The sequence below is a fragment of the Triturus cristatus genome, chromosome 4_1, assembly GCF_964204655.1.
Source record: "Triturus cristatus chromosome 4_1, aTriCri1.1, whole genome shotgun sequence".
NCBI lineage: Eukaryota > Metazoa > Chordata > Amphibia > Caudata > Salamandridae > Triturus > Triturus cristatus.
This window is the reverse complement of record NC_140585.1, coordinates 1,216,034,358-1,216,059,850: the sequence shown is the minus strand read 5'-3', so window position 1 is coordinate 1,216,059,850 and position 25,493 is coordinate 1,216,034,358. Positions and strand designations below refer to the sequence as shown.

At 48.9% G+C, this 25,493-nt stretch overlaps 1 protein-coding gene across 1 annotated transcript in view; it reads left to right on the top strand.

Moving 5' to 3' along the window:
• Positions 1 to 2,647: 2,647 nt before the first annotated feature.
• The window catches only part of LOC146856431 (glycoprotein-N-acetylgalactosamine 3-beta-galactosyltransferase 1-B-like), a 189,907-nt gene continuing 167,061 nt past the window's right edge, over positions 2,648 to 25,493 (top strand). Inside the window, exon 1 of the mRNA XM_085654580.1 lies at positions 2,648 to 2,887. Coding sequence (XP_085510706.1) covers positions 2,683 to 2,887 — 205 coding nt within the window. The 5' untranslated portion in view covers positions 2,648 to 2,682. The remainder of the gene's footprint in view (positions 2,888 to 25,493) is intronic.

The window sequence follows — 25,493 nt, the reverse complement described above, 5'->3', positions numbered from 1 at the left end:
TGTGCAGCGTGCAGCAGTGTGCGGCGTGCAGCAGTGTGCGGCGTGCAGCAGTGTGCGGAGTGCAGCAGTGTGCGGCGTGCAGCAGTGTGTGGCATGCAGCAGTGTGTGGCGTACAGCAGTGTGTGGCGTGCAGAGGCATGCAGCAGTGTGTGGCATGCAGCAGTGTGTGGCGTGCAGCAGTGTGTGGCGTGCAACATTGTGAGGCGTGCAGCAGTGTGCAGCGTGCAGCAGTGTGTAATGCAGCAGTGTGTAATGCAGCAGAGTGTAATGCAGCAGTGTGTAATGCAGCAGTGTGTAATGCAGCAGTGTGTAATGCAGCAGTGTGCGGCGTGCAGCAGTGTGCGGTGTGCAGCAGTGTGCGGCGTGTAGCAGTGTGCTGCGTGCAGCAGTGTGCTGTGTGCTACAGTGTCGTGCAGCATGCAGCTGTGAGTAATGCAGCAGTGTGCAGCAGTGTGTGGCGTGCAGCAGTGTGTGGCGTGCAGCAGTGTGCGGCGTGCAGCAGTGTGTGCCATGCAGCAGTGTTTCGTGTAGCATTGTGTGGCGTGCAGCAGTGTGTGGCGTGCAGCAGTGTGTGGCGTGCAGCAGTGTGTGGCGTGCAACATTGTGAGGCGTGCAGCAGTGTGCAGCGTGCAGCAGTGTGCAGCAGTGTGTGGCGTGCAGCAGTGTGTGGCGTGCAGCAGTGTGTGGCGTGCAGCAGTGTTTGGCGTGCAGCAGTGTGAGGCATGCAGCAGTGTTTCGTGTAGCAGTGTGAGGCATGCAGCAGTGTGCGGCGTGCAGCAGTCTGCGGCGTGCAGCAGTGTGTAATGCAGCAGTGTGCACAGCAGTGTGCGGCGTGCGGTAGTGTGCGGCGTGCAGCAGTGTGTGGCGTGCAGCAGTGTGTGGCGTGCAGCAGTGTGTGGCATGGTTTTTAAACAACAAGAAAAGCGGACATCAAAGGAAGGGTGGGAGGGAACGAGCATATGGGGTGCGAGTTATAACGAAAGTTAATTGTTGTAAGAGGGGATGCAGGAAGTGAGGCCGAGCGCGCGCAGCCGAAAGCAGTCTGCTGCTTTCAAGTCCGATGCCAGATGCTAGCTTCGCGCTTGAATACCTCACATGCACTGGCCATAAACCGCATTCCTAAGGTCTTGTGCCCCTTACTAAATCTCTCTGAATGCGTGAGGCGGCGCACGCGCAGTAAGTAGCTGGTGGCAAATGGAATGCGCGTGGTTGTGCGCGTAACCGCCACCCGATCCGCCTGGGAAGCCTTTGGGAGCATTTTCTGAAGCCCCTACAGAAGTCTTGCTGGGCGATCGCTTACGCGATAGCCAGGCGAGACCTAAAAATGGACTCAGATAAGGTAGCAAGTGCTATACAAACTTTTGGAGAAAGCCCCCCCCCCCTCCGTTTAATCTTCAACAGTAAGTGCGGCTGATAAAATAATCATGTTGGGTGGTTCTTCTAATTGTGTCCTGGCTATTACAAATGAGAAGATAGGAATTTAAAAATGCTTATGCTTCCAAAATATGTCCTTTGTAAATAGCCATGAAAGTATTGTGTTTAAAATAGGGTAACATGTTGTATTTTAAGTCAAAGTGGCTGTGCATGTACGTTTCATACCACCGGGTAACAGTTGGAGTATTGAGTCACATGGCCAGCCGAAAGTGTGTGTGCTAATGTTTAAAGTAAAGACAGGAAGAAATGGGATGGAGCGACAGGGGGCAGCAACACGGAAAAGTGGTAGTTGTGAATTGTGAGAAGAATCAGTACCTGAATAACTGGCGGACGCACTCTAATTAAAATGAATCAGTCTGTGCTTTGTCCATGGGCCACACAAAGAAAAGGAAATTATGCTTGCCAACTACGAAGCAGCAAAGAAGAGTGGCAATAAAGTCAACGAATGGTATTAAATGAGTTGAGTTGCAAGCTCCTAGTTGTACACAAACGTCTCAAAGAGACAGGGCATGAACTGTCTAGCTGAGACCCAAAAGAGTTCCCAGAAACCAAGCATTTGTGGAAGAATACAAGGAGCTAATCAGAGAGGTGATAAATAGGCTAGCCTTCAGGGGAGGGACAAAGACATGCTGGGCGGGCTAAAACTAATAAAGCCAGCTAATATAAAGCAAGTAAGAGTTACAAAACACAAAGCTGATGGTACGCAATGGGTGGATTGCATTACTAGGTAAGGTTTCAGCATGACCCCAATATGCCTTTGAAATCTGGTAGGATTCAACTTAACAGTTAGAAAAAACGCTGAATGGAATATCACCATTTTGTACAATGTGCAACACATAAAAGCAAGCGTGGCTTAATTTCCAAATGTGGTTACCTTTGTTCAGCAGCTTTTCACCCTTGTCTGTGCCAAAAATGTCTGTGAAGGTGTAAATGGGAAGAACTATTTTAAGACTCCCCTTCCTATAGATTTGACGGATCATAACTACAGTTATCAAACATCTCTCAGTCTGTCACACATATGATTGTTTTTTTTTTCCTAATGACCAAGAGCAATGTTGGGCTCAGAGTTTTTGGCATGTATGGATACATCATTGATATTTTAGTTGTGCATCTTGAGAGCCTGTTGAGAGTACAGATTTATGACGGAAACCCTAAATGTACTTCTAGAACGCCTGACCATCCACCTCTGTCTTTTGTTTGTATTCTCAGGTTTCTACTGTGCAGAGCTAAGAATACTGTAGAGGGAAGATGGCTTTTCTCTTCAAGGTGTCCTGGCTGATGTTCATCTCTGGCATCGTTGTGGGGTTCATCACTGCCTTTTACGCCCTGCATAGTTTATTAGAACCTAGCGATTTACAAAGTCTCATCCGGTCCACACCAGTCATCAGCAAGAACCTTAACTCGATCATACACAAATCAGCCTTGTTTAACTTGGTTCACCCGCATCATTCAGGTGGGTATGCATGGAAGACCTCTCTGTGTTGAGGGGCTTGGGGAGATAGAATGACAACAATGTATGTATTTGTAATGTGTGGTGATGCATCAGTAGGCCATCCTAAGGATGTTTCAAAGCATCCTGTAAAAACAACAAAAAGAATACAGTGTGTGATAAATACGTGCGGTCACAGTGATCCAAGCAAGAGTTGCGCCTCAGAGTGTGAGGAGAGCAGTTTGCTCCGTTTATAGCTCACAGCATGCTCAGGTGCACTATAGCTTTATCAGGATTCTTATCAAGCTCTGGGATACAGAAAACACCTAGGTCTTTCTGTTTTATAGCAACCTAACTAGGAGACCTTTCGGTGCTGTGTGGGTTGAGTTTCGATATCCCAGTGGGCAGTGTTTTTCTAAGATGATGCCTTGAGAAAATGCCCCTTTTTGCCAGGTCCCTCTCCCACCATTTTTATTGATTTCGCATTTGAAATTTCCAACACGGCCTACATAGTAAAATAAAAATAAGAGCAAATAAACAATATAAACAAAATGTACCTGTCCAATCCCTCTCCCCCGCCCCTCAAATTTGCTGCCACACATAAATGCAACGTGAGTAAAAAACTTGTCATCTCACCCTTGTTCATACCGCCCCCCACCCCCTCCCTAAAATGCCCAGATTTCATAATCCAATAAGTGGTGTACTGGACGGACCGGTTCTAATTCTATTCCCCTGAACTCCACCAATCCTTTACAGATTTTTGGATATTTTAGAGGGCAACCACTTGCCTTGTATACTGCTAGCTTTAACCCCATGCAATGGTTCATCTCCCTCTTCCACACTGCCAACGACAGGGGGGAGGGCGGGTGCCTCTTTTCACTCTCTAGCAATATCTTGTTTGGCTATTGTCAGTCTCATGTAAAGTAAGGACAATTTATGTCTATCTTCACCTAGGTCATCTGGGATGTAGAGGAGGACCAATCTCAGGTCCCACGGGATCTGGCAAGACAGGACCCTACCCAGGCATGTGGTCACCCCCTGCCAGAATTTACCCAACTCCAGACAACTCGATACTGTTTGCAGAAAGGTTCCCTCTCCCGCACCGCAGCGGAGACAGGCCAGGGAGGCAATCGCCTTCAGGCACCAAAGCAGATGACGTGTAAGATAAACCCTGTGGAGGTATTTGAACTGGATCAGCCGAATCCTGGCCGCAATTTCTGCTTCCCGTGGTATCTCCAGGACTTCCATCCAGTCTTCATTTTCCAACTTCCCCACACCAGTCTCCCATACCACACGAAGGGCGCCAAATACATCTGGTTGATTAGATATAAGCGTCTGATACATTTTTGCGACTTTATGGTCACCCAGATCACCCATAATAAGTTTTACGCCTAATGGATTGAATTTGGGATGGTCACACAGAGTGGTTATATAAGAGGTCAGCGCATGGCAGAGCTAAAAATATCGGTGGAATGTATTGTGCCTTGCGTAACGTTCCCCAAAGTGGAAATCCCAATAAGATCGCATTTCCAGAATCCTGTTAAGGTGCTACCCGTGGAAGTAGACTTCCATGCTGTCGCGGCATCTACTCCGTTAGACTGCCCCACCATTTTATACGTCTAAGTGTTGAACGACATACATTTAGTGTAATTGCTGGGGGATGGCTATTGCCTTTACCCCCACCATACAGATATGTGATTAGTGGAGTAGTACCTACTGCACATTTGTGTAATACATATGCCGGATCACCCTGTATGACATGCCACCAGTTGTTTATGGTCAGGAGGTGAGCTGCCACATGATATGGCTTGACATCTGCTGCTGCTATAACCCCTCAGTAGGTGGACTGGAAACACTTGCTAAGGGCAGTGCAAGGGCTCCCCCCCCTTCCCACAAGAATGCATTAAAATAGAATTCAGTTTGTGGTACCATTGTCTCGGATTGTCATACAGGAAGTTCTGTAGCTGGTAAAGGAATCGGGGCAGAGACAACATTTTGAAGATCACTGACTATCCAGTCAAAGACAAGGGGAGCACCGATCACATTTTTAAGTCTTCTTTAAGGCTATCTAACACTGGTTCTACACTAGCATTCATCTGGGGACACAAAAACGTGCAAGTATGGACAGTGCCAACCGCAAATACTGTAGCTTTCAATGCGTTTATGTGTAGGCCCACGGTCTCTCCAAATATGTGCATGACTGCAATATCGCGTGTCCCGTGGTGTCCAGCACCGTAAGAGAAAAGAGAACGCTGTCAGCGTATAGCCTTATCCTGTCTGACAGTCCCTCCCCTAACTAAAAGCCCCACACATGTGCATCCATCCTTACCCACACCACTTGCGGCTCCATGGCAAGAGCAAACGGAATTAGGGAACAGCCCTACGACGTCACCCGTTGTATAGGGATTGTGTTGTACCTGGTCACCGCCACCCTCCCTGACGCTGTGAAGTCTTTATATAGCAATCTGAGATAAGAAATGAACCTTGGACCAAAGTTGAGGTGCTGGAGTAGGAGAAAAAATGCTCTCAGGTCACAGTCAATTGCTTTGTCTATGTCTGCCAGGAGGATTACCGCCAGATCCTCCAGCCTATTTGCTAGTACCATCCTATTATATACTCGCCTGATATTGGGATGGGTCACCCGGTGGGGCATAAAACTCGACTGGTCAGGGTGGACCAGGTCTAGAATATGATTTATTAGCCTATTCACCAGTGCCTTAGCCTAGATCTTAACTTCTAAGTTTAATAGGGATATCGGGTGATACGAAGTGCGGTCATCCGCCCGGTGGCCCGGCTTGGAGGAAACCACGATCTCTTCATGGCACCAATCCGGCGGCATGATGGCCTTGGCTGCTATGGACAGGACTGCTCCCAGGAGGTGATCTCTGAGTTTGGGCATGTAGGCAGGGGTGTGGAATTTAATAAAATATCTACTTGTCCATGGGGCAGGTTGCTTCATAAATCTACTTGTCCTGCAACAAAATCCACTTGCCCCTTTGGTGCCTAATAGTGCAGTGAGAAATGATGGCAACAATCTCATTATATAAGAGCTCTGATAGAGCCTCTCTGATTATGCAAGGGCTCATACCATAGTAGTATTTGAACACTTGCGATCCCTTATGTTGCCACATTTCTGCAGATCTACATACTGGGGCTGAAGGTACTGGTAAGGAATCGTTCCAGGGTTAGAATGCCCTTTTGAGTCTGAACAAACCTACTAACATGCATGTTTTAAGGGGTTTCAACAACTCTTCTCTAATCTTTTCCCATACTGAGAAATGTTGCAAATTTACTCCTGACAATGGCAGACGTAAACCTCTTCCAGAGTTGGGAACAAAGTGGTTGGAGGGAAAGTGAACTTGCAAACACTCAGATTTTCGCATGAGCAAATCTACACATGCAAATTTGCTCATGCTAAAATGCAGTTAATAAATATTTTCTAGGAGTACTATTTCTTTTCCTACTTCTGTTCATTCTTGGGAATTCACAAAAGCTGTATAGCTGCACTTATGCAAGGACATATACCATGGGTGCCCTTTTGAGACTTTCTTTAATTGTGCCCCTAATTTGGTCTGACGTTGGCTGTGATCTTTTGTGTTTATTAAAATTCTGTCTCGCTCTCTGTATCGGCTGGCTTAACTGTGGAGTCCCAGGTCCACTGACGAGTGATCTGACCATCCTCTGGGTAGCACCATAATAGCTGACACTCTGTGTATGTGGTTGTGTGGAACAAGAAAATAATCGAGTTGAGAGTACGAGCTGTGGGCAGCCGAGAAGAAGGTGCAACTCCCCTTATGTCACGTGGTGTGCTCTCCACACATCTGTGAGACACAGTGCTAATATAAAGGAGGATACATGTGTTGCCCTTGTCTCTGAAGGGGCTCTCTAAGGATGCCAGCTATCTGCTGTCGGGCAACAAATCCATTCTAGTCACCCCCCACGCTATCAGTCCATCTGGAAGTTCACGCAGAGCCCCATCATTAATTTGAGAAAGGAGAGTCCAAGGGGGGTGGTTGGGCATATATACTTAGTAGCGTGAGAGATTCTGCATAAAGCATACCCGCTACTGTAGTGTATCTGCCATATCTATCTGTCCATATCTTGATGTGCTGAAATGGAACCTTCTACCTGATGAGTATACCTGTAGCCTTAGAGCCCCTTGTGAACCCCGAGTGATAGATCTGCATGAACCCCCCATCTAGCCAGGCATGGGACCTTGTTCCTGATGAGATGAGTCTCCTATAGGAGTAAGACATCTGCCCTCAGCTGCTTTGCCTGCTTCAGGACTGCTCCTCTCTTAACCATGTAAAGCAGGCCATTCACATTCCACAACACTACCCGGAGGTAGTCCGCAGGACCAGACTGCGACTGGGCACTCGTGCCCAGGCTGTGTGATAATATCTATGCTGGGCATGTGAAGAAGCGAGCTCTGGGCAGGGACATAAGAATTAAAACTATCAAGAAGAGCACAAAAAACATGATATCCATCTTGATTCAATAAATTCTACATTAAAACAAACATTTAGCACCCCCTTCCCTATACTTCGGGAACTGGAAATCTTCGTCTCGCGGCAGACCATTGTTAGACCCCAACAAGGATCCCTTTCCGGCCTGTCCCAATGGATCCCAATGCTCAACACAAACAACCTATCTGGGGGAATGGTGCATGGTCACCTATAGGAATACACACTTCTGAGTTTGTGAGAGGCACCAGCTAGGACATTGTTAAATGGTAGCGGCAGTTTCAGTCGGTATCCCTTCAAGTAATTGCCCGGCGGTAATCGCCTCTCATACCACTCGATAATTTACCAATAAAAGAGGCAGGCGCCGGAGACTGGAAGGCAGGAAACAAAGTTTTATTCCGTCGGAGCAGAACACATCAGATCAGACAGCAAGGTATCGTCACGAGGTGCTCTAACTGCATCTCTGAGACCTGGTCTCTTATACACTGGTTTATTGCTTTATTACACATAGTACATTCTTGAGATTCCCTTGATGTGCGGGGGAATATCCCCTGAAACCCCGGTTCAGATCCGTTCCCACACATAGATACAGTAGAAGTTCCCACCCCACCCACAGTAGGAGATGGCTATTGCGCAGCAGGGTATTTCGCCAATTCCTGGGGGTGGGTGCGACCGGTCGGGTCTCAGGGAGTAGGGGCTTTGATCTACTGTAATCCCTTTGATGTGGGGGGTTTCCCTTACAGTAGGGGCAATAAACTGTATCCGCAGGGCTAGGTGAGGGCCTGGGACCAGTTCGGACAATGGGGCGCAGAGGAAGGGGGTTATCAAGGGAGAGGCATGACCATGTATGGGATGTCGGTCGGAAGTGGTTCCGTAGCAGGGTCGCGCAGAAAGAGAGGGTTTATGGCCTGTATGAGAGAGCGGGGGTGGCCAGCGCGCGGGGGATGCTTGCAGCGCCAAGGGGACCGCGCTGGCGATTGACAATGAGCGGGGAGAGAGTGGGGTGCCTAAAATGGCGGCCGTGCATTCGCTGTGCGTGGCGCTGGGGAGAGGCAAGATGGCGCAGATAATGTTCAGTTTGCAAGCTAAATTTCCACAGTCCTCCCTTTTAACATATCTCGCCAGCTTGTCTAGTTCGGATTTATCCCCATAAAACTACGGACCTCCACCTCATAAAGGGCTTTCATCCGCTCTGTTTCAAAGTTCAAAGTCTTAGGGCAGATGCAGTTCATAAAAAGCGAACATAAAGGTGGCAGACACTGAATCCCCAAGCAACATCCACATAGTATCACAATTGGTATTAGAATAAATGAAAACAGCCTCCATCCCCAACTTTTAATAGCGTCCCAAAACCAACTCCCCAGCGACCATTCTTCTTGTTCTTGATGGACCTCTGTGGACAGTCTGTGGAGGTGTTCAATTGCTTTGTAGACTGAGGGTGAGTTGTCTGGTACGTAGGTGCAACAGCTGGACCCAATGATGCGGCATGCTCCTCCACGATCAGCCAGAACCACATCTAGAACGAGGCGGTTCTGAAGGGCCACTAAGCGGACGGCCTGGAGCTCGGCGGTGTTGTTGGCGAGGGCGCCAGCCGTAATGTTCATTGCCGTTTCGACTGCCTGGGTTAAGTGGCGGATGGCACGGCTGTTTGCCATTGGGCCCCAGAGTGGAACAAGGCCTTTGACTGCGTCCATGAACTGTGCTCCGGTGGAGTCGGCCTGCACAATGTCTTTGGCCCGTTTCTGTCGGTGATGGTTTGCTGGAGCCACATACGTTGGAGGAAGGACAAAGGCGATGTAGCAGGTGCCTCCCCAACCTTTCGGGAGCCAGGTGTAGGCCTTAGTACCACAGACGAAGTACATATTCGGGGAGGCAACAAAGGAGGGTGGGTCAACTGAGTCCAATGTTCGGATGATGAGGCAGGAGCTGTGGCCCACCAGCTGTGCCCCCAGGCCTTCGAGGCATACAGATCCAGTGATGTTGATGACGGACAGGGCCACTGTCAGGGTGGCGGCCGTCCGTTTTCGGAGGTAAGAGAAGGTGGGTCTGGCTGGATTGTTGAACACTTGCATTTCAACTCGTTCTTTGGCAGGGATGTCCATGTGAAAGGAAGCGTTCGATCTCAGAGGGCAGAAGAGGGCGGAAGTTCTACCAGTTTTGTTCATCCAGAACCCATGGTAGAAGTGTGACATGGTTCTGCCGGAAGTGGCATTGTCCTTGTAGCTCTCCTGCAGAAGGATCAGCCAGGCGAGGCAGGAACCATGGACAGAAAAAGGTGAAGGGATGAAAGGGATTGAGTGCCCAGTGGCATGTGGTAGCAATCCACAGATCCAGCAGTTAGTGGCGTTGGTGGCAAGATTGTGTTGGTGGAGCAACTGCACAAAAGAGTTATTCCAGAACTCCTTACGCCTTTCTCGGAGTTGGGGTGAAAGTGAGATCAGATGGTGCTCCTTCGTGGTGGTAGGTTGAACGGTAGTCAGCAATGTCTTATGAGCGGGTGTGTTCTCCTCCATGATCCAGAAGGTGACCATGAGGAGAAGGCAAAAGAGAAGGGTAAATAAAAGTGTTATAGTCTTAAAGCTGTGCATTCGGTCAGTCTTTGGGTTTTTGTAGGGGATCTTCGGACGTCCGGTTGCTTCCATCACCTTCGAGAGACTCGGTAGCGGGCAGAACCACAGACTTTGCTTAGTTTCTCTCCTGGTGGCCTTTGAGATGACTAGGCTACCGCTCTGAGATTTCCACTTAGCCTGTGGTCTGCTTAGCCGAAGTCCTCTCCTTTCGTCGCAAGTTATACCCTTCTTTGGATGGCACAGTGGGATCGGGATATTCAATCAATTCAAGTGTCTCTGTATCCGGGCGGCGGCTCAGGGATGGTCGTCTTTGTCCAGAAGTTCCTCTTGGGCGGTGACGTTGTCCGTGGTTGTCAGGGTCGGTGATACCTTCTTGCAGTGGTGTGCATGCAGCCAATTGCGTTTCCCTTCCACTCGAAGAGCTGTTCGGGTGGTGATCAGGACTTGCAGGGGGCCCGTCCACCGGGGCTCCAGACTCTTGGTGCGCTGGAAGTTACGCACTAAGACGAAGTCACCAGGTTGGATGTCGTGCCCGGGGCCCCTGGAAACATCGGGAATGGCGTGCAGCACCTGCTGATGGATGATAGACAACGTTTTGGTTAGATTGTACAGATAGTCAGACATGAGGACGTCCGGGACGTCGTGGATGGATGTCGGTTTTGGTGCAGTCCAAAGGTTCATGGGCCGCCCGAAGACGACCTCGTAGGGGGTTAAGTGGTGTTTGGTGGGGGTGGAACGCATTGATAGCAATGCTAGTGGGAGAGCGTCTGGCCATCTTAGCCCTGTGGTGGCGACTATTTTTGCTATCTTAAGCTTCAATGTGGCATTGTGTCGCTCAACCAGGCCTGCAGATTGGGGATGGAAGACCGCATGGAACTTCTGTTTTACACCCAACCCTTTTAAGATGAGTTGGATAACTTCGGCTACGAAGTGGGGGCCATTGTCGCTCCACAAAATTCGACAAAGGCCGTATCGGGGGAAGAATTCCTTCAGTAGTACTTTTGCGGTAGTCATAGCGGTGTTGTCGTGGGTTGGGTAGGCTTCCACCCACTTGCTGAAGGCACACACAATGACAAGTACATACTTCAAACCTTGGCACCTTTCTAGCTGGACATAGTCCATTTGTAGGACTTCAAAGGGGTGATTGGGGACCCCAAACCCTCCCCGGGGTACAGCAGTTCCTTTCCCAGGGTTGTGTTGGAGGCATACTAGGCATTGTTGGACTAGACGTTTGGCTGAGTCTGGTATTTTGTCGTTGTGCCAGACTTTAGAGGTGAGTTCGATCATGGGGGCAGACCCTATGTGTGCGGGGGAGTGTGCCATGGTCAGCATGGGGATCAAGTATGAATCTGGTAACAACCATTTGTTCAAGTCTTTGGTTCGCCAGCAACCGTCATCGTCCTTCAATCCCACCCGGGCCCATTCAGTTAACTCGTGTGGTGTGCTGGCTAGTTGGATATCCCTAATTGTTTCTCTAGCATCCTTCCATTTCTCAGTTTGTGACCTGGTCACGTACATACGGGTCGTGGACCTATTCTCGGCTGTGGTTCGGGCAGTAATGTCAGCCAGTGCATTTCCCTGTCCTATAATGTCTGTCACCTTCTTGTGTGCCTGGCATTTGATCACAGCTAACCGTGTGGGGAGGAGGACTGCCTCGGTCAGGGCAGAGACTAGATCTCCATGCAGGATGGGTGTGCCATGAGAAGTCAAGAATCCCCTCTCTTTCCATAAGAGCCCAAAGTGGTGAACTACCCCGAAGGCGTATTGACTGTCTGTGTAAATGTTTGCGGTTGTCCCTGCTGCCAGGATGCAGGCTCGTGTAAGAGCAATTAGTTCCGCCGCCTGTGCGGATCGCTGTGTGATGCGGGCTGTCTCAACAACTGTTCGGGCTGTGGTGACTGCATAGGCAGCTGAGGTGGTGCCATCGGGGAGCTTGATGCATGAGCCATCCACCCACAGTTCTCCGTCAGGGTCCGGGAAGGCAGTATCCCGGAGGTCAACCCTACTCTTGGTTTGTTCGTCGGTGAGGGTCACGCAATCATGTATAGGGGATGCATTGGGGTCAGCATCAGGGAGAGGCAGTAGTGTAGCTGGATTCAGAGTGGTGCATCGTTTCAATGTGATGTGGGGTGCAAGCAGAGTCAGTTCATAACCAGTCAGTCGTGCGCTAGTCAGGTGTTGAGTCTTGGTTTGGTTCAGGAGGGTGTCAACAGCATGGGGTACCAATACCGTGAGGGGGTTCGAGAGCACGATCCCCTCACTTTGTCGGATAGAGACAGCAGCGGCGGCTACTGCTCGAAGGCAGGCGGGCAGAGCTCTGGCTACGGGGTCAAGAGTGGCAGAGAAGTAGGCACAAGGGCGTTGCTTAGGGCCTATGGACTGGGTTAGGACAGACAACGCACATCCCTCCCTTTCGTGGGTGTAGAGGGAGAAAAGTTTAGTGTAGTCTGGGGTTCCTAGGACTGGGGCCGAGCAGAGGGCGTTTCGTAATTCTTTGAAGGAAGATTGACATTCAGGTGTCCAGGGGAGGGGGAAGGGGACATCCTTAGCCAGCAGGGAAAGCAGAGGCTTTATGGTAAGACTGAAGTTTGGCAACCATTGTCGACAAAAGGAGGTGAGGCCCACTAGGGATCGTACTTGCTTCTGAGTTTTGGGAACAGGGGTTTCTAGGATGGTTTGAATTCGGTCAGGGGTAAGTTTCCTCCCGTCTTTGGATAGTAGGTGGCCTAGATAAGTTACTTGGGGCTGGCAGAATTGCAATTTCTTTCTGGAGACCTTGTGACCGTTCTCCGCAAGGAAGCGGAGGAGGTGAATGGTGGCTGTGACGGCAAGAGGAGTGGTGTCGGCCGCCAAAAGAATGTCATCAACGTACTGTATCAACACCACTCCATCGGGTAGTTGGACTGCATCCAGTTGCCTCTTGAGGGCTTGGCTGTAAATACTGGGACTCTCAGTGTAGCCTTGGGGTGCCCTGCAGAATCTGTACGAACGGGCTTTTAAAGTGAAGCCGAACAGGTAGCGGCTGTCTGGGTGGATGGGGATGGAAAAGAAGGCGTTCTTGAGGTCAATAACAGTAAAGATGGTGGCAGTGGATGGAATCAGGGTGAGGATGGTGGTGATGTCTGAGACTACGGGGTACTGGGGTATGACTACTTTCTTAACCTCTCGCAAGTCAACAATGAAACGGTAGGCTTTCTCATCCCCCTCACCTTGCTTCTTTACAATGGGTAGGATAGGGCTGTTGCAAACATTACTGACTACTTCTTCTACCACTCCTGCCTCGACCAGGGACTCGATGATTTCCACCAATGCCTTCTCGCCTTCGGGTGATATCCGATACTGTGGAAGCTTTGGGAGCACTGCGTCCGGTCGGACGGTTATGTGTACCGGGTCGATCACCATGCGCCCTACATCTGAGTCGGTTTTAGCCCATAGATGTGAAGGTAATGTGTCGAGTAGGGACATATCAGCATCGGTTATAGAGAGCATACGCCGTGTGTGACAGGGTCTGGACAGATCTGGGTTATCGTGTAGGATGACTCGAACTCCGTCTGGGGAGCATCTGATGGTGGCTCGAAAATGCTTCAGCAAATCAAGTCCCATAATAGCATCGGGGGTGTTGGAGGAGAGCAGAAAGGTCGTGTCAGTGGTGTTATCTTCTAAGTCAAAGGAGATTGGTGCTGATAAGGGGTTAGTGGAGGGCGTTCCGTCAAAGCCTATTGAGGTTACGTGTGAGCCAGACAAGGGTGCCCTAGGAATCAGTCGTTTAGATAACGCACTACGTGTCGCCCCAGTATCTACCAGGAATGGAGATTTTGTGCCCAAGACCTTAGCGGTGACGTAAGGACCTTGCTGGTCAACACGGAGTTCGACTGGATCCCTCTCTTGTCCCTGGCGGTCCTATGCGAAGTCATGGGTGCTTTCGTAGTCGGACTGCTGATACTGGTTTTGTCGGGGGCGATCAAAGGTGTTTGGTCTGCCTGGCCTGTCATTAATGGTGTTGTTCGTGTGCCCTCGTCCCTGTCCTCTATTTCTGGGGTCATATGCTGTGTCTCTGGGGTCCCTATTCTTGTTCATTTCCAGAAGGACCGGGCACTGGGATTTCCAGTGTCCGAACCCTCTACAGAACGCGCATTGATTCCCATCTAAGTCTCTCCGTCCGTTGTAGGGTGCAGGTGTATGGTCTCTAGGGGGTAGCTTTCTAGGGGCGGTTGGTTGGTAACTCTCTTTTGGGGGTTCCCTTCCGATGGTCACCCCTTGCAACTGTGCTATCATCACCCTCTCCTTTAATTCCTTTTTCTTCTTCTCTGACGCCCTATCGTTCTCGTTCTTCTGGTTTTCGTAGTATTGGGCCATCTGGAGAATTGCTGCGGGTTTGGAGGCTGCCCAACTACTCTCGCTGGTCTGTAGCTTCTGGGAAACTTCTTGTGACAGACCCTTTACATAATTCTGGACAAAGAGGTGGTGTCCGGTTGCGGTGGTCATGTCTTGGCCACTGTAATCGGAAAACACAGTCTCGAATCGGGAGAAGTATTCAGACACATCTTCCTGGGGTTTCTGACGGCAAGCCGTCACTATCGACCAGTCTACCTTTCTTTCTGGGATTAGAGTCTTCAGCTTTTGTACAATCTTGTCTGGGAGCTCTAAGATGGCTTTCGGGGGTTTCTGTCCTGGTTCTCGCTGTTTATCTATGGTATCGAGTTGTACCCAGGTATATCCGAACGGCTCAGCGTGGTCAACTTTCCGGATTTGTTTCCACACATCAGCCGGCAGACATAGCCCAAAGAACAAGTCGATATCTGCTAACGTCATTATCGTTGAGCCTAAGGCTGTACCCAATTCCGTGTAGAAGGCAGTCGGGTTCTTTCTTAAGTCGGGTAGAGTCTTTCTAAAAGTCAAAATATCTTGCCGGTCCCACGGCTGATAGACCCAGTTATATACAACCCTTCCCTTCGCATCTGGGTTGTTGATGTCGTCGTGTGTTCCCTGACCCCGTGGGGGAACCCAGTAGGGGGCAGCTTCTTTAATGGGCATCATGGCATCGGCCCTTCCTCCCTGGGGCTTGGTTGCTATGGGGGTTTCTGTTTTGGTGGTCTGTCCATGTTCTTTAAGGTGTCGGTAGACCTCGAGTGTACGAGTGAAGAGGTTCGCTACATCGCCCTCTCTTTCTTCCCCAATGTCTACCTTCCTATATAGGGCCGCTAAGCCTTCGGGACCCTTATCGTGGTACCTATCCTCGTATGCGTTCAGGGCGTGATAACAGAGCCGTACGACGAAGTGTCGTCTGCGGCTGTCGGCATACGAGTTATACACGTCTGTTATATACTCCTCACTTTCTTTTCGCTCCACCAGCGTCCCTACTATCTTGTCAATTCCTGCTCGTTCATCCTTAGTTAATCGATTCATTCTGGTGGACTCTTTCTTTCCTATCCCATGGTCGTCTAGCGTTGTAGTCGACGTTAGGTTCGGCACAAGAGGCTCAGCCGGCGCGGAGGCCGTGAGGGCCGAGGCCCCTGTACTGCTTTCGCTCGTGTTCGGGGGTTGTGGGTGTTGCACTATTGATTGGGAGGGTGCATACGGAGGGGGCATGTAGATGATCGGGGGACCTAACAGTAATTCGTCATTCGTTCGCTGCTTGGAGGACAACTCAGGGTAGAGCAAAGAAGGGGTCCTAACAGCGTACTGGCCTGAGGTTTCGGGCTCCTTTCTTAGTTTAGTTTCCCTTCTCTCCTTTATGTCTTCTTCTAACTTTCTAGCAGCAAGGTGAGCTGCCTTTCGTAATTCCTTTTCTGCTTTTACTTCTTCCCTCTTTTTCCGTTGCGTCGCTTCTTTGCGCCACATGCCGATACTGTCAAGCATAGTAGGCGTCGTCTTATTGCTACGCAGTGCTATTTCTAGCGCTTCTATCTTATGGTCGTCGAAGGATCCCATCAGTGGCCACTGACTTTCGGGGTCCTTCTTGGTATATTTATGCCACAGCTTGCTATAGGCTACGGCGACTAGTCCATATTTAGTGAACATGTCCTTATTAGGGGTGCCTTCCAGTGGAGCCGGGTGGTTCACCTCTAATAAGCGGTCCGGGCAGAACCAACTACCAATCAGTGGGGAGAAGATAGGCATGACGGGTTTCAACGGGGACAAAAGTCAGCACTACCTATCTTTTCACTGCTTGCAAAGACTAGACAGAATATCTCTATTCTTCGTTATTTGTAAGCAGAGAATACCTCCAAAGAACCAATATCGAACAACTAGTGTTCGGACAATCAATCAATCAATCAATGGGGAGATAAAGATAGGCACGACGGGTTTCAACGGGGACAAAAGTCTGCGTTACCTACCCTTCACTATTTGCAAAGACTAGACAGAATATTCCTATTCTACGTTATTTGCAAACAGAGAATATCTCAAAAAGCACTATTCTTCAAAACAATCAATGTTCGGACAATCAATCAATGGGGAGATAAAGATAGGCACGACGGGTTTCAACGGGGACAAAAGTCTGCGTTACCTACCCTTCACTATTTGCAAAGGGAGAGAGAGTGTATTTCTACTCCTCCCCGTTTGTAGACAGCGAATATCTCAAAAAGAACAATCAATGAGCAATACTAGTATTCCAAAGCTTCAAACAATCAATCAATTATTTCTCAATTTGTCGTGTATCACGACCTTACCCGGACCGCGTGGACAGTTTCTCGTCTTCCGCCTCCAGCGCCCGATCGTCCTCTACTCTCCGTATTTGCCGCGGCACTCCTGATGGTTCCCAGTCAGGACCGTAGATCACTCGAGAGAGGTCTGCTCGGAACCAGTGAAGTTCGGATGATCGGCTGCCAGACGAGGGTCTATTGGGCAGGAGCTCTCCCGATCGTTGCAGTCGTTCACTCTGTCGTCGGGACCTCTCCCACTGGATCCACGTGTCGCTGATGGGCCCCACGTTTGGGACGCCAATTGTTAAATGGTAGCGGCAGTTTCAGTCGGTATCCCTTCAAGTAATTGCCCGGCGGTAATCGCCTCTCATACCACTCGATAATTTACCAATAAAAGAGGCAGGCGCCGGAGACTGGAAGGCAGGAAACAAAGTTTTATTCCGTCGGAGCAGAACACATCAGATCAGACAGCAAGGTATCGTCACGAGGTGCTCTAACTGCATCTCTGAGACCTGGTCTCTTATACACTGGTTTATTGCTTTATTACACATAGTACATTCTTGAGATTCCCTTGATGTGCGGGGGAATATCCCCTGAAACCCCGGTTCAGATCCGTTCCCACACATAGATACAGTAGAAGTTCCCACCCCACCCACAGTAGGAGATGGCTATTGCGCAGCAGGGTATTCCGCCAATTCCTGGGGGTGGGTGCGACCGGTCGGGTCTCAGGGAGTAGGGGCTTTGATCTACTGTAATCCCTTTGATGTGGGGTGTTTCCCTTACAGTAGGGGCAATAAACTGTATCCGCAGGGCTAGGTGAGGGCCTGGGACCAGTTCGGACAATGGGGCGCAGAGGAAGGGGGTTATCAAGGGAGAGGCATGACCATGTATGGGATGTCGGTCGGAAGTGGTTCCGTAGCAGGGTCGCGCAGAAAGAGAGGGTTTATGGCCTGTATGAGAGAGCGGGGGTGGCCAGCGCGCGGGGGATGCTTGCAGCGCCAAGGGGACCGCGCTGGCGATTGACAATGAGCGGGGAGAGAGTGGGGTGCCTAAAATGGCGGCCGTGCATTCGCTGTGCGTGGCGCTGGGGAGAGGCAAGATGGCGCAGATAATGTTCAGTTTGCAAGCTAAATTTCCACAACATGGCTACCAGCATTGTTACTTAGGAGAGCCTGCACCTCGATGTCTGAGAGGTTAGGAACTCCCCTACAGCCGCTGGGTTGTCAGTCTGTCGGCTGGTTCCCCTCCATGATGAAATGGACCTGTTGCGACGTTTAGCGGAGTCTTTGCAGTCTTGCACTGTTTGTCACCCTGAGATGAGTCTTAGTTTGTGTACGGAGGGGTATGAGGCTTAACATGAATACTTTTGTCAGTCCACTGAAACACCTCCTCAGGTGAATCAAAAAAGAATGTCTGAGATTAATATATCGCTTTAAGCTTTGCAGGATATAGGAGCATGTACCGAATGTTTAACTCTGAATGGATTGACACTGTGGCTGTTCCAGCCTGGTGTAGTCTGGAAATATAATAATGGTATGTGATTGATGCAGGATTTTCTCTTCGAGCTGGGCATGCTTAAGGATGGTGTCTCTGTCCATATCGTTAAAAAGTATAGCAATGACCAGTCTGGACCTGGTACCTGGGGAAGGGCGTCGCACCAGAGCCCTATGGGCCAGCTCAACGACAAAGCAAGGGGAGAGGGTTCCAGCCAGTAGCAAATCTTGGAGCTAGTGATCTAGGAGCCGTTCCACTGACGAACTCTTGCACCCCTCATGAAATCCAATGAATTGTGTAAGTTGTTACGGCGTGCCTGTACCTCCTCATCTTCCACTCATGCTGCCAGCTCCCTGATAACCGGAGTAAGCTTGGACACCGTTTGCTGCAGGGATGTGACTTTATCCTCTACCCCTGAGTCTCGGGCCTCCACCTCGGTGATCTGCCCCACTGTGTTTTGTAGTCCCGAAGGAGCAATGTGACCTATGAGACCATTGCACCCATCTTTGCATCAATAACATCCCGCAACTGTTTGATGGCAGCCAACAGGGAAGCATTGTCCGGTATTGATTAGTCATGATTACCTTCCCGGGATGGAGTAGTGCTTTGTCCTTAGCCATATTGCACGGTTGAACCACCATGTCCCTGTGGACTGCACGCGCAGTGAGGATTTCAGATCGCCAGTAACATCACTGTATCGGGCCCAGCAATTCAGGATAGAAACGCTGCGTTGAATGTAGAAGAATTTAAAACGGGGGGCCCACACCAACGCAAACCACAGGAGAAACCTGGTTCATCCGGTCTCCACGACCGGTGTACCCGCCCTATGTGTGGCCCCCAAATGGGGACTCCTATTGCAGTGTTCCTGCGCCGAGGGGGAGATCTCGTCACCCCTTTACTTCATCTGGTGATGGCTGCAACATCTATTCACTTGAGTTTCAGACTTAGTCGAAGCACCCCCAGGGAACCAGGGCCCGCTCTTATGCTGTTGCGTGCAAGGCACGGTGTGCTATGCGAGTCTCTGAGTCGCTCTCCTTGGCTCCTGGAGAGAGAGCTGGTGGTGCAGGTGCAAATAGATCAATATGAAGCCCAAGTGGCTCTACCTCATTTTTAGGTCTCGGCTAGCGATGGCTGCGCTTGCGCAGTCTCGCTCGCGAGACATAATGACTTGGGTGAAGAGGGGCTTGAACCCGCCCCTCTTCTTCCCTGTTCTCCATTGGCTGGCCTAGTAAATGCTGGCCAGCCATTGGAGAAGAGGTCCCGTCACTCTAATCCTGCCCCGTCCTTTTCGGATCGGGGGGCGTGTTTTTTGCGAGAAGTCTCAGGGAGGAGACAACAGCAAAACACGCCCCCCAATCCGAAAAGGACACTCCCTTTCTCCGAGGCATTTTCTGCTGTGCCTCGGAGAAAGGCGGTGGTGTCCCGGCGTTGCTTCCTCACCTGATCTCCTTGTTTTAATTATCGTATGTGTTTTTAAACGACCATGGACTTTGTTTGCTCGGTACAAATGGCGGTGGGCTGTGTTAACCTGTTGGGTAGCAGAGACATGGAAGATTTGGTTGGTGTAGTTGGTAAGGTTCGAGTCTCAGCGTTGTTTTAAGTCGAATGTGGCCATTTTGCTGCCATTTTCACCAGCGTGTCTGCCATAAAGAAGGACTGAGCGCATTTCTCAATGTTTAATACACGCCTCGTTTAAAAGTTTTCGGTGAGCAACTCACGAGTGTCCATATTTTGCACACAACGTCATGTATATATTTGTTCACACATAAAATGCAACAGAAAATTATGAGTCAAGCAAAAAGGGGATTAAAAAAAATTCTGTACAGGGTTGCCTGCCCCTTCCATTTTATTTTATGTACTTGCATTATTTTATCCTTTAAAGCAAATAATGCGCTCGTTTTGTGCCTTTCTTTTGAGGCATTTTTATTGAGAACAATTGCTTTCCAGTTGTTATTGTTCCATTCAGATCACGTTTGTGTGTGCAAGAGAAGCTCAGCGAACAAGTCCCTACATGTCAGAAAAGAATCAAATGAAACGAGGGGTGCAGAAACCGCGACTTCAAACACTGTGCTGATGAGCGGCGCATTCACATCTGACGGCTATTTGATAGCCGCCTTCCTATACTCTATACGCATTGAAACACGATCTTGTGACTGGAGGTCGGGTGTAATATATTCTTCCCACGGCCCTTTAGCACACAAAGAGGGTGCTGTAGCGCGAGCTACAAGGTGTGAGTGCGCGTCCCTTTGTGAAACGCCCCTTGTCATTCATCCACCACCCTGTGGTGATCTGATCTGCGGCGCCCCGCTGACTGACGATTGCTGAAACGCATAAGATGTGACTGCGTGAAATGGTGTCTGCCGGTAACACCCTCATTCTTGTGCTACAGTTTACACATTGTTTCGACTCTGTGAATGATTTCAAACCGAGGCTTGGCACGCAAGAGAGGCGTCACTGAACATACAGGAGCCATAGAGTTCCCTGCGGTGGTTTTCTGCTCCTTGTGAATCCATGGCGGGAATCCCACCAGATTCATGGCAACCACCCACCGTGGTGTTAGAAACCAGGTGAGATTAGCACCACCCTGCTGTTTAACGCCATGAAATACCCATGAGTAGAGTGACCACCCTTTCTCCTGAACGCAACCATGTCATAGGGAGAGGATGTGGTCCGTCGGCTGCGCTGCCGCCTCCTGGTGCAGGAAACCAGGGTTCGAGCCTCGAGGTCGCGTCCACATCCTGTGATTCTGGGCAAATCACTTAATCTCCCCGTGCCTGAATGTGTAATGTAAATACGGTGCTATGTAAAGCGCTCCAAAACCTTTGGGTCGAGTTCGCGCTATATAAAGATGCAAAAAAAAAATGTCGTGTTTTAGTGGTATCTGACTAGATAGTATAGATTTCAAAAGGAAAGCCAGGACTGCTTTAGACACTCATTTGCTAACCATACCCACGTGGGATGTTTAGGACAGAAACAGCAGCAGTCGCGTTTGAGTTGTATTGTTCACATTTGGTTGGCTTTATTGTAAATATAATTTGGTGCTTCCGATTAGATATCTTTACTTCCTTTTCGTGTACTTGTTCCTTCCAGAGCAGTTTCTTTACCATCCTTTTAATTGGAGAACTTTAATTCCACTGGTTATTTTCAGGCGATTTATGATTATGTCACATTTTTCTCAAAGCGGCAATTTATTATTTGCATGGTTAAGAGTAGAGTTGCAAAATAGTATTTGTATGAACCAGTATTTTTTGGGGGCACAAAATCGAATATCCGGTCTTAGTAACTTATCGCACCATACACCTATAAATAACGGGTGTAATACATATCTTGTACAGAAGATATATACATTGGTATAGAGTCATTGTGTGTGTAGCATATTAATTGTATCAGTATGAGACTATATGAAAGAATAAACGTGTGGGTGATTTACAGTCACGCTTCGAGCACTACTTTAGAAATTTTCTCATTTTTACTTTTTAAATTAATAGATCACAAAAATTGCAGAAGAAACTGCACTGAGCAAGGCTATTTCTAAAGCTTCTCAAATGTTAGGTTTATCTTTGGCACAGCAGCACCAACATCTGCAGGTTTCACACTGCTGATTTGGTGCATGCTGCGTTATTCCACCCCCCCCCCACCCCGACTCCTTTTTCCTTAGTTGTGTATTGAAATTGAGGCTCGAGAGAACTCCATCATTTCCACGTTCCTCCCCCTCCTCCATCACACCGGGCTTCTTCGTCGAGGTTCATTGTCTTGCTGTGTTGTTTTTTTGCAACATACACCCCTGTATTTTTTTCCTCTTGCCAGCCTGCTCCCCTTTTATAATCCCAGTCACTTTCTCCTGGCCGTCATTCTGCTAGTCTGGATTCCTCCTCTCCTTCTTAATTTACTATCCCTCCTTCTGGAATCGCTCTCACTTTCCCTTCCTGCCACTTCATTTACCTGCCACACTCCTGCAGTGCTGCGTCCAAACCCAATGTGCACTCACACGGAGCGAGGTCCTGTCAGGAAGTTGTCCGTATCATCTTGGAATACTGATTCTACCACTAGTGATTTAATATACATACCTGGATTATGTAACCACATAGTCTGCGAGTAACAAAATATAAATTAAAATTAAAAAAAGGATTTCTGCCCTCAGCTTGTCCACCCAGTTTTAACTCTTCAGATCTTGAGTGGTGAGGTCCTTTTTCAGGGATTGTCTATCCATCATTTGGCTTCAGAATTTGTTTTTTGATCGAGTTGAAACGTTGCAGATGTTAAGTACAGCCTACATTTTGAAGAGGCTTCCACAACTATTGTCGCTGTTCAATGTCTATTTGATTTGTTTATGATAAAGGCTCTCTCTTTCACTACCTCAATCTTTCTCTATCTCACTACCTCACAACATCACTCACTGTTTCTATCTTACTACATCAGAAAATACCTCTCACTCACTAACTCACTCTTTCACTAACTCACTCTCTATCTACCTCACTCTCTCTCACTACATAACTCTCTATACATCACTACTCCCCTCTATCTATATCACTACCTCACTATCTCACTACTTCTCTCTCTAAAAAGATCACTACCTCACTCTCCCACTACCTCACTCTCTATATCACAACTTCACTCTCTCTCTAACTCACTACATCACTCACTCTCTATCTCTCTACCTCACTCTTTCTATCTCACTAACTCACTTTCACTGTGGTTGCTCTGTCTGTGTGTGGGTAACTGTGTGTGTGTGTAGGTGGCTCTGTGGGTGGCTCTATTTGTGTGTGGGTTGCTCTGTGTGAGTGGCTCTGTGTGGGTGGCTCTGTGTGTGTGGGTGGCTTTGTGTGTGTGGCTCTGTGTGTGGGTGCAAATGCAATAGGTCTCGCATTTGAGAGTGATTAAGCTATTGACATTGTAAATAACAATGCCGTTTCTTTAAATGTTTTAAAAACAAAAACATAAAAATAATGTCATGAGCATCTGAGAGCGAATGGCTGTTAAAGCCCTGCCTAAGCTGCCGTCAAAGAGGTCCTGTGGTTGCCGATCCGGGATCTGAGACTTCCGCTCCAAAGGCATACAGCTTGGATTTAGCGGCATTAACTTTTAGACCGGATATAGATGCAAACTCTCCCAGAACACAGGCCAGGTCCTCCGAGATCTGACTGACGTCTCTGCAATATATCAACAGGTCGTCTGCATACAGCGATACTGTGCGCACTTCTCCGCCTAGTGGAATGCCGTCTTGTAGTTGGGTTCTCAAGGACTCCGCAAGTGGCTCCATCGCCAGTGCATAGAGGAGGGGGGACAATGGACAGCCCTGCCTCATCGCACTGGGATGGCCTCAGAAATGTAGGGACCCACCCTCACTCTCATCATCGGGTTCGTATAGAGCAGTTGGATCAACTGCAATAAGGTAGGGCCCAACAGGTCCCGTTCAAGGGTCGCAAACATGTAGTCCCATTCGAGGGAATCAAAAGCCTTTTCTAGGTCAAGTACAAAGCACCCCACCCGCGGCCATTCGCATGTGGAGTAAGTTGACTCTCAGAAGAAGTGACGCAGGTTAAGTGAGGTACTACGGGACGGTATGAAGCCATTTTGATCCAAGAGGCTCTACCTCATTTACTGCTCCCGCCTCTGCTTAAGTCTATTGTGTATTCTGGTGAAATCCCAGGGTCGGTCTGTGGCCGTACTGGGAACTCTGCCACCCATAAAGTGGGGCCTATATGTCTTGAATGGCTCCCGGGGGTCGCCCTTGTCTCTGCTAGGCTGCCTTCCCTGGATCTGAGATTTCTGCATCTCCTGTGCCCCCGGCGGATGGGTGTGAATATATTTTGGCCCTCGTCCTCCTCCCGGCTTGGCCTTAAAGTCACCCTCCGCATCATCACACCCGTTCACACCCAGGGCCTTTCACCTCCTTACCTGCTGATCTGTTTTCCATTCCTCTGTGGCTTAGTACTGTCAAGGTTGCATGCTGCCATCTGGAAATACTCCCAGGGAGTCGCCCGGTACAGCGCGGCCCCATCCATCTACAACTGTGAACCATGATGCTCCAGGCGCAGCATAGTCTTCGCTGCAGGCCCACCACCAGAGCTGGCGCACCCCCGGTGTATCCGACGGCCAGGCAGTGCGTGTCCCATGCCAGGCAGAGAAGGCACCGGGGGAGGTAACTAAAATCAGCGGGCCCCTGTCACGGAGCACAGAGCCCCCAGCATGTGTCCTGGCCAAATGTGTCGCTTTCCTGCTCTGCCACAGGCAATCGCTCCACCCATGCAACCTCTCCTAGTAGTCTCCGCGAGCCGCCTCCCTCTCTCTGCAACTCCAGGAGCGTCTAGGTCGCCTGAACTGTCCTGTAATACTGAGGGTGCTTATCTGACTCCGGTAATTAGGTTGGCAGTGCTTCCACTGTAGTGTAATTGCAGGATTGTATCGGATTTCGGGTGGCCGAGCAGAGCTACTCTAAATCGCGGCCACCATGATCGACATGCAAGCCACGCCCCTACTCCCCCTTTTTGGGTGAATTGTATTGCTAACGTTTAACACTTGAACACTGCTTTATAGGGTCCACTGTATAAAGAAATTGGCTAATCACCGATTAGCAAATTTAACTCTCCTCAGAGGCCATCGTATGTGGTGTGGAAACTAGACCCATGACATGGAAAGTTATATTTCACCCTTGGATTGTAGCACCTATTGGGCCATCCACTTGTGTGACCAGGGAAACATACTATCAGGTCTACTACTGCAGCGTGACTTCTGCAATTTAAATCGGCAGCCTGACCTGTGAAAATATCCCTTTTGACAGGGGAAATCCTTCCTTTTAAAATATTATTGCAACCTCTAGGAGGCCTTGTAGCCCACCAGGAAAGGGGCATAGCGTTTAAAAACTGGACATGTACAAATTTTATGTCACCATGTTCTGAAGTGACAAGCCCCCATAAGCTTTTTTCTCTGTGGAAGGCTGCCTATGAGAAATGTAGAGTACAGATTGCAATATTAATTCTACTGTCTTGAGTTTGGTGCCAGAAAAATCTTTTATTGATTAAAAGTTGGATCCAGTAGTGAAGTGGTATTTCTTTTTTTATTTTTATAAAACAGTTCTATTGGTATATAGCAACATATAAACATAACAATTTCCCACTAAGGTTTGCACAGCACCTTGTAACATAGAAAACAGATTACATCATACCTTGTATTGTAACTGTTACGTATACATATTGTAGATAAGCAGCACCTTTATGTTTTATTCACATTCTATGTTGCAGCGACCTGTTTTGTTTACAGCCCTCGGATATCCTCGGGTCATGTATGCGCTTAATAAAACTCTCTAATATTATTAGCTCCTTTTAATGATGATGAATAGCTCCCGTTAATTGTGGGGTCACAAAGACAAGCCTAGCATAATATTTGTGTAGTCGATCCAGAGAAGTATTTTTAGTAAATATTTTAAGAAAAGCCGCTTTTAGGAAGCCATCTTTTTCCT